Raw genomic sequence first — 14,544 nt, 5'->3', positions numbered from 1 at the left:
TGAGGTCTTTCTGGTAGCAATCTCCCATGTCGCATTACACAGTTCCATTGCAGCCTTGGCTCTGAATACCTAACGTGTACTTTGTTCTATGGATGCTGCTACACCACACGGTGCCAACATCAACTGAGACTTGAGATGTGTATGCTATGAACTGCAGTGTCTATACTACAGATACAAGGCTTGCTGTTCTCACAGTAACAAAGTGAAAGGAGACTGAACTTTTGCCTCCTGTCATTCATTAGCATGTATTAAATAAGAATATCTTTAGATTAAATTAGCATATTTAATTTTTTTAAATTCCTGTGCTGAGTTGCTCTCCTGAGGATCTAGTGCTCTCCTGGCCTCTGAGGGTACACAACACAAATACACGTGGTTCTCTCCCCCCCCCCTCTCTCTCTCTCTCACACACACACACACACACACACACACACACGCCTCTGAGGGTACACAAATACACGTGGTTCTCTCCCTCTCTCCCCCCCCCCTCTCTCACACACACACACACACACACACACACACACACACAAAACCATGCCTGGTGGTGCATACCTTTAATCACAGTACTTGGGAGGCAGAGACAGTGAATTCAAAGATAGCCTAGTCTACATAGCAAGTTCCAGGACAGCCAAGACTACAAAGAAAGACCCTGCCTCGAAATAAATCGATCAATAAACAAATAAACAGATCTTTCTAAAAAACTAATCCTTTATGTTTTTGCCTAATTGTTTCCTGAAGTTGGCCACATATCTTTCATGAGACTCTGTTTTTGGAAAGATAACTTATAAACATTTTAATAATACTTCTACATATACTTCTCTTTTATAGACTTTATTTCATTTAATATTTTCATCTCTTCATAAATTGATTTATAAGCTGTATTTTAAATATCTACTGTATGTGTTTGGGGTACGCATGTGATAGCACTTGTGTGAAGTTTGGAGGACTCTCCTGAATTAGTTCTCTCCTTCTACCACCTGAATTGCAAGGATTAAATTCGGGTCATCAGGATTGGCAAGAGGTACCTTTACCTGCTGAGTCATTGCATTGGCCTAATATTCTTGGGGGTTTTGTTGTTGTATGGCTTGTTTGGTTTAGTTTGTTTTTTGGTCAGGGCTTATTATTGCGGTGGGAGGGGTTAGAAACCTTTGTACACTCTCCTCTACTCTTCAGCTCTAAGTATTTGTGTCTCTATAGGGTCAGAAAGTCTCCAGTGCAGCTACTCAATTCTGCCACTGTAAACAACTAACCAAAGGGTTTGGTAAACCAGTGCCTGGGTGTGGCTCAATAAAACTCTATTTACAAAAACAGGACAACTGTTTTTGCACAGTTAAGCAAACATTCTCCATAAAGAGTCAGGTATTGTCTTTTTTTCCTCTCTGAGTCAAATGGTCTTCATCACAGGACAACTTTCCCTTTGTAGACAGAAGCACCACAAAAAGTATGTAAGTAAACTTGTGCCTTCATGCCAATACTTCACTGAGATGTAAATTTCACATAATTATGTTGAAAATATTCGTCCAATTTAAAACCACATAAACATATCTTCATAAATTTAAATTATGGGCCCTCCAAAAGGAATCAGTGAGAGTCTGACTGCAAGTTAGTTTGCTGCCCTCTACTGTAGCTCAGTTTACCCCAGAGTTAACACTTCTTTAGAAGTTTACCAAGAATGCATTCACAAACCCGTGACTTTCTATAGATCAAATCCTTCAGTTTTATTTGTTGGGAGATTTAACTTCCTGGGTATAAAACCTTGCATTTTCCCAATTATTTTGATTGATTTGTTCCAAGTAGCCTACATACACTTAGGCTGACTATCCTTTAAGGCTATTGCCAAGTGTACAGTGTAAGCTCCTCACTAAGAGCGCTTACCTTATAATCATGCAGTTCAAATCCAAAGCCATGATACAGTTCAGCACTATAGGATCAGCTGTTTTGTTTTGATTTTGAGATAGGGTCTCACTAAGTTGCCTAGAGCTGGCCTTGAATCCATGAACTCTAGGATTGCAGGTGAGCGCACCATACCCTTGGCTTAGAACCAAGTTTTCAAGAAAAAGAAGGAAGCCTCATCACCAACTCAGAGAACTCCCTTCCTGCTCTAAACGCTGGTTGCGCCGAGCCTCATTCTATTGCATTGTTTCCATCAGAGCTGATTAGAATGCATTTTCCACTTTCAAAAGACCCAAGTTTGCTGAGTACTTGGTATGAATCGGGCACTGTGCTAAACACATCTCAGGCATTAACCAGTGAATATAAGCTTTATATGAGCAAATTAATTACATTTACACTCCAAAAATAATCCAACCTGGTTGTAACATGAAGGACTCATAAGGGACAAGAATGAACAAAGGGAGAGAGAGACGAGCTGGTAAACGAGCGTGGTGGAAATGTCGAGGCTCTGAGGTTATGATGATGGCAGTGAGGATGGATTCCAGACGAATTTGGAGAAGAGATCCACAGGATTCGATGTGGAAGGCAAAGAGTGGTGAGCAGGTGACTTTCCGGAATGAATCTGCTGATGGTGAGCAAAGTGTGCAGTCTGCCTGAAGGCCCTCCTGCCCTTCTTGTAGTTGTACGTTCTCTCCCCGGTATGGACTCTCTTATGTTGGTTAAGGTGTCCAATCTGGATGAAGGTTTTCCGACATTCCTTACATTCATACGGTTTCTTCCCCGAATGAATTCTCTGATGTACACTAAGGGACTGCCGGTGGCTAAAGGCTTTACCACATGCACTGCACTCATAAGGTTTCTCTCCCGTGTGACATCTACGATGACAGATAAGGGACGACTTGGTCTTGAATGTCTTCCCACACTCCACACACTCGTAAGGCCTCTGGCCGGTGTGAAGTCTCCGATGTTGAGTACAGGATGAGTTATCACCAAAGGCCTTCCCACATTCCAGGCATTTATAGGGCTTCTCTCCAGTATGAACCCTCTGGTGTTGAATGAGGTGAGTGGTCTGGCTGAAGGCCTTGCCACATTCCTTGCACTCGTATGGCTTCTCCCCCGTATGAGTCTTCTGATGTTGTGCAAGGTGAGCCTTCTGTGTAAATGCTTTCCTACAAACCTTACATTCGTAAGGCTTCTCTCCTGTATGAATTCTCTGATGCGTGGCAAGCTGTGAGCTGATGCTGAAAGATTTCCCACATTCCCCACACTCAAAGGGCTTCTCCCCGGTATGGATCCTCCAGTGACTAGCAAGGTGTATATTCTGCCTAAAAGCTTTCCCACACTCTTTACATTTAAAAGGCTTTTCTCCAGAATGCACTCGTTGATGCTGAGTGAGGGATGCATGGTGGCTGAAGGCTTTTCTGCAAATCTCACACTCGTACGGTTTCTCTCCAGTATGAATCCTTTGGTGCACAGTGAGGGATGAGCCGTACCTAAAGGATTTGTGACACACTTCACACGTGTATGGTTTCTCTCCAGTGTGAATCCTCCTGTGTTGATTAAGCCCTATGTGGTCACTGAAGGCTTTCCCACAGTCGATGCAATCGAAGGGTTTCTCCCCAGTGTGATAGTACCTCCAGTGACGAACGAGCGAGGTGTTCTGTATGAAAGCTTTGCCACACTCCGGGCACTCGTACGGCTTCTTGCCTGTATGGCACCTCTGGTGCCGTGCGAAGGAGGACCCGTCACTGAAGGCCTTCCCACACTGATTGCATTTATAGGGCTTCTCTCCAGTATGAATTCTCTGGTGAACGGTAAGGGAGGAGCTCTGGGTGAAAGTTTTCTTACATTCATTACATTGGAAAAGTTTTTTTCCTGAACAGATTCCGGTTTCCTTTACAACTACTGGATTTGAGGAGAAACTTTTACCTGAGTCACAGTTATGACTTCTCTCGTCTGAACTGTTCAAATGAAACCATCTTCCAGATTCGATACACATACCATCTCTCCCCTCTGAGAAGGCTCTGTTCGGAGTGACTGTCTCTTGCTCATTCCTTTCAAACGTACACTCAGAATCCTGATCTCTGAAAGTGGAGCACTCAAGTTTAGTGCTCCAAGTTCTGCCTGTTACCCGTTCAGCATGTGAGTCCTGCCTTGGAAGCAGATCCTGGGCTTCCTGTACAGACTGCTGGCCTGAAATAGACCAAGAAAACACATCTCCTTTATTATGTATCAAGAGGAAGATATCTGCTTCCATCTGCTTGAAATATAACCTCTGTCTGCCCTGTCTTGCTGGCACGAAGGAGCCACTCGGAATAACATTTTTGTTTCCCTGCAATACTTGAGTCAAAAATTCCAAACTTGACACTACACAGAGAGAGAAAGAGAGACAGAGAGAGTCAGAGAGGGAGACACACACACACACACACAGAGAGAGAGAGAGAGAGAGAGAGAGAGAGAGAGAGAGAGAGAATATGAATATGAAACCAACAGGTCATTTAACATTTAAACTGGAAGGCTGACAAGCACCGAGTGGTAAGAATAAGAAGAAAACTACAGGGAAATGAGCTGTTAGAAGAAGGCAGAAAGGAAGAGGGGTCTGAAATCTAAGAGTGTGATTCCCTCTCTAGACCTGCACGACCTGGCAAGTGTGGTGAGGACTCACAGCAGGGTCAGAGCTACAGTGACGTCACCACACCCTCTGCACACAGCCTGCCGACAAGCTGGGTGCTAGTGCTGGCTGCCTCTGCACCACTGAGGGCTCCCTCCCCTGCCCCAGTAGAGACAAAATGTGTTTCAGAAACGCAGAGTCCTGACTGAAGGAGTAAAAGACAGTGTTTGCTTACACTCTTGTCACTGTGAAACTGAGTACGCAGCTTCCTGACGTTGAAAACGACAGTGTTTGCTTACACTCTGGTCACTGTGAAACTGAGTACGCAGCTTCCTGACCTTGAAAACAACTGTGACTGCAAGAAGAATCAGAGAGAGGGAGGAGGACCCCCCGCAAACACAGCACTTCTCCTGCAGAGGGTCTGGGTTTGGTTCTCAGAGCTTGTATCAGGCAGTGCAAAATAACCTGTAACTGCAGCTCCAGGGGATCTAATGCCCTGTTCTGATCTCCACAGGCAACTGTGCACGCGCACAAGCACGCACTCGCGTGTACCCACACACTTACACGCTTTAAAATAATCATTAAACAAATAAAACCAAAAAGTAAGGGCTCCTAAAGATACGACTCAGACCTGGGAGGGAACAGGCCTTACCTACGGAGCCCCGGTCACCACAGTTCTCCCAAGTCACACTCTTACAGAAACTCCTCTGAGCTGACACAAGCTGTGCAGGACTGTCTCTAGCCAGACCTGAGTTGGTCTTCAAGCCCTAAAAAGGTATAAACATACTGATGAACCTGGGTGGCCAGAGAAGGGTGGACTATGTCCATACACTGTAAACGGCAGTTAGTGTTACTTGAGCAATTGAGGTTAAAGGTAGATTGTGAATGGCCTTATTTTGGATGTGTGCATGTGGCAGTGGGGGTGGGGAGGGTCACAGAGTGGGGTCCTCTAGAAAAACACTTTGCTGTCTTCATCAGATCAGCTGTGTCTGCTTACATGAGACCAGCAAGAACAACTTGTGAGCCAGGCAGTGGCAGTGCATGCCTTTAGTCCCAGCACTTGAAAGGCAGAGGCAGGTGGATTTCTGAGTTTGAGGCCAGCCTGGTCTACAGAGTGAGTTCCAGGACAGCCAGGGCTATACAGAAAACAAAACAAAACAAAAACAAACAAAAAGCCAAAAACAAACAAACAAAAGAGCAACCTGTGTACTGGTGACACTCTCTTAAAGAGGTGGGAGAGGGCCACAGGACCCTCACCTGAGATTCCAGCCCCTTCTCCCAGACACCTGAATGCAGTTCTGCCCTAACTGCACCATGGTCAGAGAGCATACAGGCTGGGGAGGCTTATTAAAAGGGGACTCCATTCACGCCACGGTGGAGGAGTCACTGTTCACAATGGGTGAAGACTTTCTGATGCAGCCATTTTGAGATCACCCACACTTCTCCCAGCATCCCCTGACCTATGCTCTGCAAGAAAACCCAATAAAACGCATTAGTCCCCCTGGATGAACTTTGGTGGAACCATACATTTATGTGCTGGCTAGCTTTATGTCGAGTTGATACAGGCTAGAGTCATTTGAGAGCAGAGAACCTCAGTTGAGGAAATAATCCTACCAGAAAGGCCTACAGGCAAGCCTGTAGGATATTTTCTTAATTAGTGATGAATGTGGGAAGGCCCAGCCCATTGTGATTGGTGCCACCCCTAGACCTGTGGTCCTAGATATAAAAACACGGGATATTATATACCAGAAACTTGGGGATATAAAAGGCCATGGGAGCAAGCCAGTAAGCAGCACTCCGCTATAGTCTCTGCATCAGCTCCTGCCTCTAGATTCCTTGCCTTGCTTGAGTTTCTGCCCTGACTTCCCTGGACAAGCCGTTATATGAAATAAAACATTTTCCCCAAGTTGCTTTTGGTCATGGTATTGTATCATAGCGATAGAAACCTAACTAGACATTCGGTCCTTAGGACCTTATAAAGAGGGTTAGATACCTGTATCTTCTCAGGGAAGGAATTCTCCCAGCAGAGAGGAACTGGGGGCTACTGAGATCCTGTTCACAGCTTTCAGACATCCGTTCTAAGTCAAACATCAGACACCTGAATGGCATGTTTGTGACTCACCCCACACTTCTACTGTATGATTCGAGTTACTACCATAACTCTTTGCTCCTCTGTCACAACCCCTCCACAGGAAATAGTGTGTTCAAGTAGAAATGTCTCTACTCTCCAAGGAGTCATAAACACTGCCTCAAGTTTATCCCCAACTTAACCTCTGTGTCTCAGACGTTAGCCTCTGACTTGTGGCATACATATAAACACAGACATTGGTATATTCATCTAAACCTAAACATACACAGGTACACACACATAAACACATGCCAACTTACCCTGTGTGTCGTGAACACTGCACCACCCTCCCAGGCTGCCCGTACCATGGAGCACTTAGGTCTATGGGGCAGGAGCTGTTTTCTTAGCACTGCCAGGAATAATGTCTCCTCACTTAAGTCCTTTGGAGGGAACTCCTTGGTCTCCTGCATGGCCTTCAAGTCTAAAAGATATTAACAAAGCAAACAGCCCGCATTATGTGTTGCATGAGGGGTGGGGGTGAACATGTGGTGCACAGATACACATGCTGGCAAAATACCCATACACACAAGATAATTCTTAAAAATAAATGAATAAATAAAGGGCTAGAGAGATGGCTCAGCTGTAAAGAGGACTTGCTGCTCTTCCAGAGGACCTGAGTTCAATTCCCAACACCTGAATGGTGGCTCACAATTGTAACTCCAACTCCAGAAGATCTGCTGTCCTCTTCTACCCTTTGCAGGCATCAGGCATGCATGCGCCGCAGTGTCCAGACATGCACAGGCAAAGCACCCACATACATAAAACTAAGTTATATAGACACTAAATAAATAAATAAATAACAAAGATGACTCGGTAAGACTGACAGGGAAAGGAGGCATGCAGAGAGAAGCAAATGATCTGCAGAGGGCCTGGAGCCATGCTGGAGAGGAGAGAGAGGACGGGGAGATTCTGAGTCTGAGGGAATGAGCTGGGCTGGCAGCAGTCATGCTGCCCCACTTCCTCACACTCACCCAGGTGCTGGCCTTTTCTCATCTTCCTTTTCATCATCCAGGGATCCCTTCCTTGTTCCAACGAGGTGATCATATCTGGCTGAGAAGCACAAAGTCCTGGATCCAGAAGAAAAACGGGGAAAAAAGAAAGAAAACCAGAATATGATCATGTTGGGGAGTCCTGACCTGGATGCAGTCCCCTTAGATCAACATAAGAGGGCGCTACAGGGATCGGGGGAGAATAAATGGAAGGTTCCACTACCACAGGCATGGATGGGGCAAGGTAGGGGCAGGAGTGCGGATTCCCTCACCCAGGGATGCTAGGTTCCTGTAGTTGTCCAGCATCACCTTCCAGTACAGACTCCTCTGCTCAGAGTTGAGCCATTCCCACTCCTCCTGGGAGAAAACTACAGCCACATCCCCAAAGGTCACCAAGCCCTGAAATGACAAAAATGTGCTCACGATCACAGGTCACCAGAGGGTTCTTAAATAAACTGTGTCCTCCCACCCTGGGTTCAAGTCCCCATCCTAGTCCCTAGGGAGGGAAACGAATTTGGAGAGCGAGCGTCTTAGTTAAGGTTACTATTGCTGTGATGAAACACCGTGACCAAAAGCAAGTTGGGGGGAAAGGGTTTATTTGGTTTACACTTCCACACTGTAGTGTAACAGGAACTGAAGCAAGACAGGAACTCAAGAATCAGGAGCTGATGCAGGGGCCATGGAGGGTTACTGCTCACTGGCTCACTCAGTTTTCTTATAGAACCTAGAACCACCTACCCAGGAGTGACTCCACCCACAGTGAACTGGGCCCTCCACCATTGATCAGTGGGTCGTGAAAATACCCTATAGGCTTGCAAACAGCCTGATCAATGGAGACATTTTCTTGAGATTCCCTCCTCTCAGATGACTACAGTTTGTGCTGACATAAAATTAGCCAACACAGGCATGTAATTCACATAAGAAAACTTGTCATCCATTTCTAACAATACATAATGAAAGCTGAGTTTTCCTGAGCACTCCAGGTTCTTAGAGCCCGCCTTGACCTTGTGACACATGTGTATCCTGGAACAGCACAAGGACCGGGAAAGAGTCCAGGACAGGCCCTCAAAAGATCCGAACAGATCATCCCTCAGCGAGGGTCTGAGGATTGCGATTGCCTGTCATTTCCACTGGAGGGTCATTAAGATGAAACAAGAGCAACCTACTTAAAATATGAGTGTGCAGTCAGAATGAAAACCACTATCCACTCTATATTAAATTAATTAACTTAAGTCACTACGCATTTAAATTAATATAATGTGTTTAGGTGCTAGCATGGTGGTGCAGGCCTGTAATCCCAGTACTTGGGAGCCAGAAACAGAAGGATTCCAAGTTTAAAGCCAATGTGACATACACTCATACACACACACACACACACACACACACACACACACACACCTCAAGATCCTGCCTCAAAATAAAAGACCAGAAAGAAGGATAGATAAGCCAATCTTTTCGGCCTTCCGATCTGAGTATTCCTCACTGTTCAATGACCAACACCTGAGCTCTTGCGGGAAGGTCTGTATAGTATAAACCAAAGCTCCCATAGAATGTCAGTCGATGAATGAAGCACCATCATAACTTTAACCTGAAGGCATGATCTAAATCATGGAAAGACAGAACCTAATGGTTCTTAAGTGATTATCTGTGTGTGTGTGTGTGTGTGTGTGTGTGTGTGTGTGTGTGTGTGTGTGCATGTAGGTCAGGGGTCAATGCTGTGTATCTCTTCCTCAATCATGTTCTGTCTTTAAAAAAAATATGGGTGTTGGAGTGAACTCGGGTGCTTGTGCTTGCCCAGAAAACACTTTACCCACTGAGCTACCTCCCAACTCCAATGTTAGTAAACCCCAGATGGGAAAATCTCCTTAGCTGGAGACTGAAAAGAGCTGATGCAGTCAGTATACCTCACCTGGCAACACTTGGAGAGCTGAAAATTGCTCTGTGGGCATGAGCAAACCATAACCTAGCATGTGGGTCTGAGGCACTTAGTGTGGGAAGCCACATGTGCCGTTGCAGAGTGGCACTGACTACTGCTGGCCACCACGCTTAAGTTTGGACAAACAACCAATGTGTACATATGCAGTAAAGTTTTTTGCAAAGACACTGCCTGGCCCGGGCATAATAATGAGGCTTTGGGAATATAACCAATCAGATGTGAGACATGCAAATGAGGTATGATAATGAGGGTCTGTGAGGTACAAAGAGAGAGTAGCCAATCAGATGAGGAACATGCAAATGAGGCTTAGTGCACAACCAATCCGGGTGTGAGACACGCCTCTCCTAGGCCTATATAAGCAGCACCAGTTCTGGGCTCAGAGTCTCTTCGCCTCTGCAATCAAGCTCTCCCAATAAATGTGTGCAGAAGGATCCTGTTGCAGCGTTGCTACTGCTGGCCAGTCCTGTTGCAGCGTTGCTACTGCTGGCCAGTCCTGTTGCAGCGTTGCTACTGCTGGCCAGTCCTGTTGCAGCGTTGCTACTGCTGGCCAGTCCTGTTGCAGCGTTGCTACTGCTGGCCAGTCCTGTTGCAGCGCGCACGCAAGAACCTAGCCTAAAATGGATGCTTCTTGGCTCTCAACATCCTGCCTGTTGTAGCATCCTGTTACAAAGAACAGAACTGACTGCCAACAAGAGCAGTCCCATGCCAGCAGACTGCACTAACTGGATACAGCGGGATACAGCAGGATGTTCACACACAAAAAGGAAAAGCTGTGAGTGTGGGGGAGGGGGTGAGGAGGCTATCTTCAAGGTACATTTTTTACACACCGAGAATGGACAAAGAGTAAATAAAAGATACTCTCTTTCAAAATAGAGAGAGCAAGCAAGAAAGATCCTGGTGCTCAGACTACAGCTGACTTTTTGTACAGGGATTCATTCTCACACGGTCTCCCCGAGGCTTTTCACAGGCCCCAGTCCTAGAGCTCCAACTTCATGACTCTGGATGATCAATACTGTACTTAATTTTTTTCCTTCAGATCTTCAGATACTTTGCAGATATGTTTTACTAAGCAAACCAAGTCATCTTTATGTTTTTAAAAATCTGTTTTTAGAAATGAGAATGAGAGAATGAGAGAAGATGATGGCCTATTTTGGGGGGAATATGAAAAGCCACATTGTGTATACAGCAATATTGTTTACATGTTAAGTGGCACCACAACAGAATAATTTTATAGTTTTTAAAGAGAATTTTTTTTTAAAAATGGGGGGATGGGAAACTTTCAGGTTATAAAGCTCATCCTAAAACAGGTTGTTTTTTTTTAATCACTTTTTTTAAAGATTTATTTATTATTATATGTAAGTACACTGTAGCTGTCTTCAGACACACCAGAAGAGGGAGTCAGATCTTGTTATGGATGGTTGTGAGCCACTTTTAAGTGGGCCAATGGGACAAATACGTTCAGTGTGTCTGGCATTTGTTACTACCTTGTCACCATCAAGGAGAATAGAATTGCATGACTCCCAAGGGAGAAAAAAAGCAGCAGGATGTTTTCTTGTAACTGGCAATGTTTACTTTTCTTTTCCTTCTTTTGTGTGTGTGTGTGGGGGGGGGGGGGGTAGATACAGAGTTTCTCTGTATAGCCCTGGCTGTCCTGGAACTCACTCTGTAGACCAGGCTGGCCTCAAACTCAGAAATCCACCTGCCTCTGCCTCCCCAGTGCTGGGATTAAAGGTGTGTGCCACCACTGCCCAGCTTTATTTTCCTTCTTGAAACAAAAATCTCACTCTGATGCCTAGCTTATCTCAAACTCCTAGGCTCAAGGTGCTACTGAGACTACATATTGCAGCATCCTGAGTGCCTGAGACAACAGACCATGCCCCCACACCATACCATCCTTCCTCCCTTTTTCGTTTACATTCATGTTCTCTCCTCCTCCGTGTGTGTGTGTGTACACACATGCCCTGTGCCTGCAGAAGCCAGAAGTCTGCATCAGATCCTCTAGAGCTACAGGTACAGACAGCTGTCAGCGGCCTGACTTCCGTGTTGAGTTCCAAAGTTTGGTCCTCTGATATAGCAGCAAGCACTCTTAAACACAGACCTATCTCTCCAGCTCCAATATTTGAGATTTTAAAGGCTCTGATCATGAAATGTGAAGGCAACTTTCCAGAAACAAAGAGAATGAAGGTGAGAGGCAGAAGTCAGAGATACAATGAGGAACCATGTCTGAGACATCTGCTCAGTCCCTTTGGGGATGGGGCCTTTCTTCAAGGACACCTTGTGGACTTCTGAGAAAAGAGCAGCAAGATCTGACCAGCAATGAACTCTCTGGCATTCAGAAGAGAAAGGAGTAGACACACACATCACAGAAACACAGAGCCACGAGATCAACGCATAAGGATAATTCTAGCCTTCGGAAGGCAGAGGCAAAAAGATCTCCATGAGTTCAAAGCTGTCCACATAGCAAGTCCCTGGTTTGTCAAGACTGCATAGTGAGCCCCTGTCTCAAAATCAAAGGAATAAGACAGAGGGCATCCCAGACCCAAGGTAGGGAAACTGGACTCTTGCACGATGCCTTGACTTTCTGTGAATTTTTCTGTTGTGGGCTCCTTGAGATCAAGAAATGTTTTTCAATTTAAAATTAGTTTTATAAATCCCATTACATTTATATGTGTGTATTTGTATGTGTGTCCAGGCACGTGTGTGAATGTCAGAGGAAAACTTCTCAGGCTCTCTCCCTCCTCCATGAGGCTCCTGGAAATCACACTCAGGTTGTCCGGACTGGCAGCAAGTAGTTTACTTCTGAGCCATCCCACCAGCCCAGTTAAAAATTGTGGGGGGTGTGTGTGTTGTATATGAGTGTCCAGCTTCCTGTGTTCTTGTCATAACCAGAATGCTGAGCTCCTTGCATTACTGCTTTGAGACAGGTTTTCCCACTGAATTAGAAGTTTACATTTTTGACTAAGCTGACTTGACCAGAGAGCTCTATAAATGTATCTGCCTCTGCTTGGAAATTCCAGTCTACAGGAACATACTTCCCTTCTTACACAGGCACTTGGGATTCAAACTCAGGTCCTTGTGCTTCCAGAGGAAGTACTCTTGCCCACTGAACCCTCTCTTCAACCCCCTAAGCAAGCCTTAACCACAATATATTTCTCCTCCAAGGTGAGCATCATAGAAACCAGGTGGAAGCACTGCAGCGTTTCTGAACATAAGAATCAGAAGAATATGATGGGAAACACCTTTAATTCCTGCACTCATAAGAGGCAGGCAGAGTTCTGTGAGTTCAAGACCAGCCTAGTCTATATAGTGTACATAGTGAGTTGCAGGGCAGCCAGAGCTATGTAGATAGACCTTATCCAAAACAAAAGACAAACAAACAAAAAAACCCTTCTGAGATAAATGGGACAATGAAAGGGATGAATCATTTCTTCAACCAAGAAGGAACAGTTGGGATGAAAAGGAAAGAGAATCAGTTTGAAGCTAGCCCTGTAGCCCATCACTCACCGGAGTAGGAAGAAACAGCACCCAGGACAGGTCTCTTAAACTGAAAACTTTTCACAGAAAATAAACACCATTAAGTATTGAAAAGGCAAGACTGTTTCAGGAAGCAAAGAGGAAATGTGACTCACCTGCGACTTGGCTTTATGTCTAGTCCCTGTAGGGGCAGCTTCCTGTTTGCGGTTTATCTCCTGGAGGAAGTTGGTATCTCTGGAAAACAGAGCTGGAGGAAAGGAAGGACTAGACACCAAATCTACACGAGACTACACCGTGCATGAGCAGAGATGCCAAACCCTTATTACCCTGTGCGGGAGTAAGGACAGGGTAGGATGTGGAATCAGGTTGTCTCTTTTCTCGTCTTACTTGCATGAATATATGTGCACCACGTGTGTGTGCCTGATGCCCACAAAGTTCAGAGGAGAATGTTCTATCCCCTGCAATAGGAGTTAGGGATGGTTGTGACTCACTATGTGGGTGCTAGGAACCTCTGCAAGAGGAACAAGTACAATGGCTAAGCCATCTCTTGTCGCACTGGGAGTTTCATTTCTTGAAGCATTGACATGGATACAAGTCTAAACTAAGTTGACCCTGTAGTTGTCAACGTCCCTCCAGCACCTCTGCCTGACTTCTCTGCCTCAAGTTGAGCTTTCGAGGATTGGTTATTTAACCATCACAATCACGCGCCCAGAGACACCATCTCCAGCACCAAGGCCTCGAGAACCATCGGACCTTACCCTTCCTTCACACCCAGAATAGATTCATCTTTGTCCACTCAGCCCAGAAACATGACACTCACCTTTGTGCGCGGTCCCCGAGGTCACTGCTCCTTGCTGATCCTGGGAGGCCAGGCTGTTCCTGGAGCGCGGCCTTCCCCGGTCGGGGCTCCCAGGAGCAACTACAGTCCCCGCCGCCGGACCTCCACCAGGCCTGGCCTTTGTGCAGAGGGCGCCACGCCCCAGGAGGGCCCAGGGTTCGCATGACACTACACTCGCCATTCCCTGCATGTCACGCGAGGGGCGCACGCTCTCCTAGCCAGGCTGCAGACACCCTTCAAGGCCGCTGCTCAGGGACACACCCCCGGCAACACCCACGCCCGCCACGCCCTCGCCAGCCACGCCCTCGCCCTGCCCAACCCCGCCCTAAAAGATCGGACCCTCAGGCAGTTCCTCCGGAACGCACCGGAAGTGGACTTTGCTTGAGCACAAGGCCCCCTGGGAAGTGTAGTCCCCAGCGGAGAAATCCTTTAGAGCCCAGCTGGTTTTTACAAGACCCTGTGGGAGAACCGCGGGACCCTGCCGGAAACACGAGTCCCGCGAAATTCAAAACAGTTCCTCAGAGGCTTCTGGGAGTCCTGGTGACAATTGGAGCGTACGAGTGCAGCGGCAGGGCTAGTGGCGCGCGATTTGAGGTTGTTTGGAGGAAGGGGAGTTGGAGGATGCTGTGAATTGGGCTGGGGCAATGCGGGCTTTTGGCAAGTCCACAGTGGTTCTGG

The 14,544-nt window shown here is 46.3% G+C and overlaps 1 protein-coding gene across 5 annotated transcripts; it reads right to left on the bottom strand.

The window, feature by feature from the left end:
* Window positions 1-812: 812 nt before the first annotated feature.
* Zfp28 (zinc finger protein 28) lies at window positions 813-14,244 on the bottom strand. 5 transcript variants are annotated; one of them, NM_175247.3, is made up of 7 exons: window positions 13,849-14,132; window positions 13,184-13,275; window positions 7,891-8,017; window positions 7,601-7,696; window positions 6,890-7,050; window positions 5,154-5,268; window positions 813-4,083 (listed from the first exon to the last, which is right to left on the bottom strand). In NM_175247.3, the coding sequence occupies exons 1-7, from the start codon at window positions 14,054-14,056 to the stop codon at window positions 2,405-2,407; spliced, it is 2,478 nt and encodes an 825-aa protein (NP_780456.2). In that variant the 5' UTR covers window positions 14,057-14,132; the 3' UTR covers window positions 813-2,404. The 5 variants fall into 5 exon arrangements, with proteins under 5 accessions (NP_780456.2, XP_030098250.1, XP_030098251.1 ...); XM_030242390.1 differs by adding an exon at window positions 13,059-13,105 and having other exon boundaries at window positions 2,233-4,083; window positions 5,154-7,050; window positions 13,849-14,018; XM_030242391.1 differs by adding an exon at window positions 4,737-4,856 and having other exon boundaries at window positions 2,233-4,083; window positions 5,154-7,050; window positions 13,849-14,018.
* Window positions 14,245-14,544: the final 300 nt, after the last annotated feature.

Source organism: Mus musculus, chromosome 7, assembly GCF_000001635.26.
Source record: "Mus musculus strain C57BL/6J chromosome 7, GRCm38.p6 C57BL/6J".
NCBI classification, from domain to species: Eukaryota; Metazoa; Chordata; class Mammalia; order Rodentia; family Muridae; genus Mus; species Mus musculus.
The sequence above is the reverse complement of the archived record's forward strand: the minus strand, read 5'-3'. Positions and strand labels throughout refer to the sequence as shown.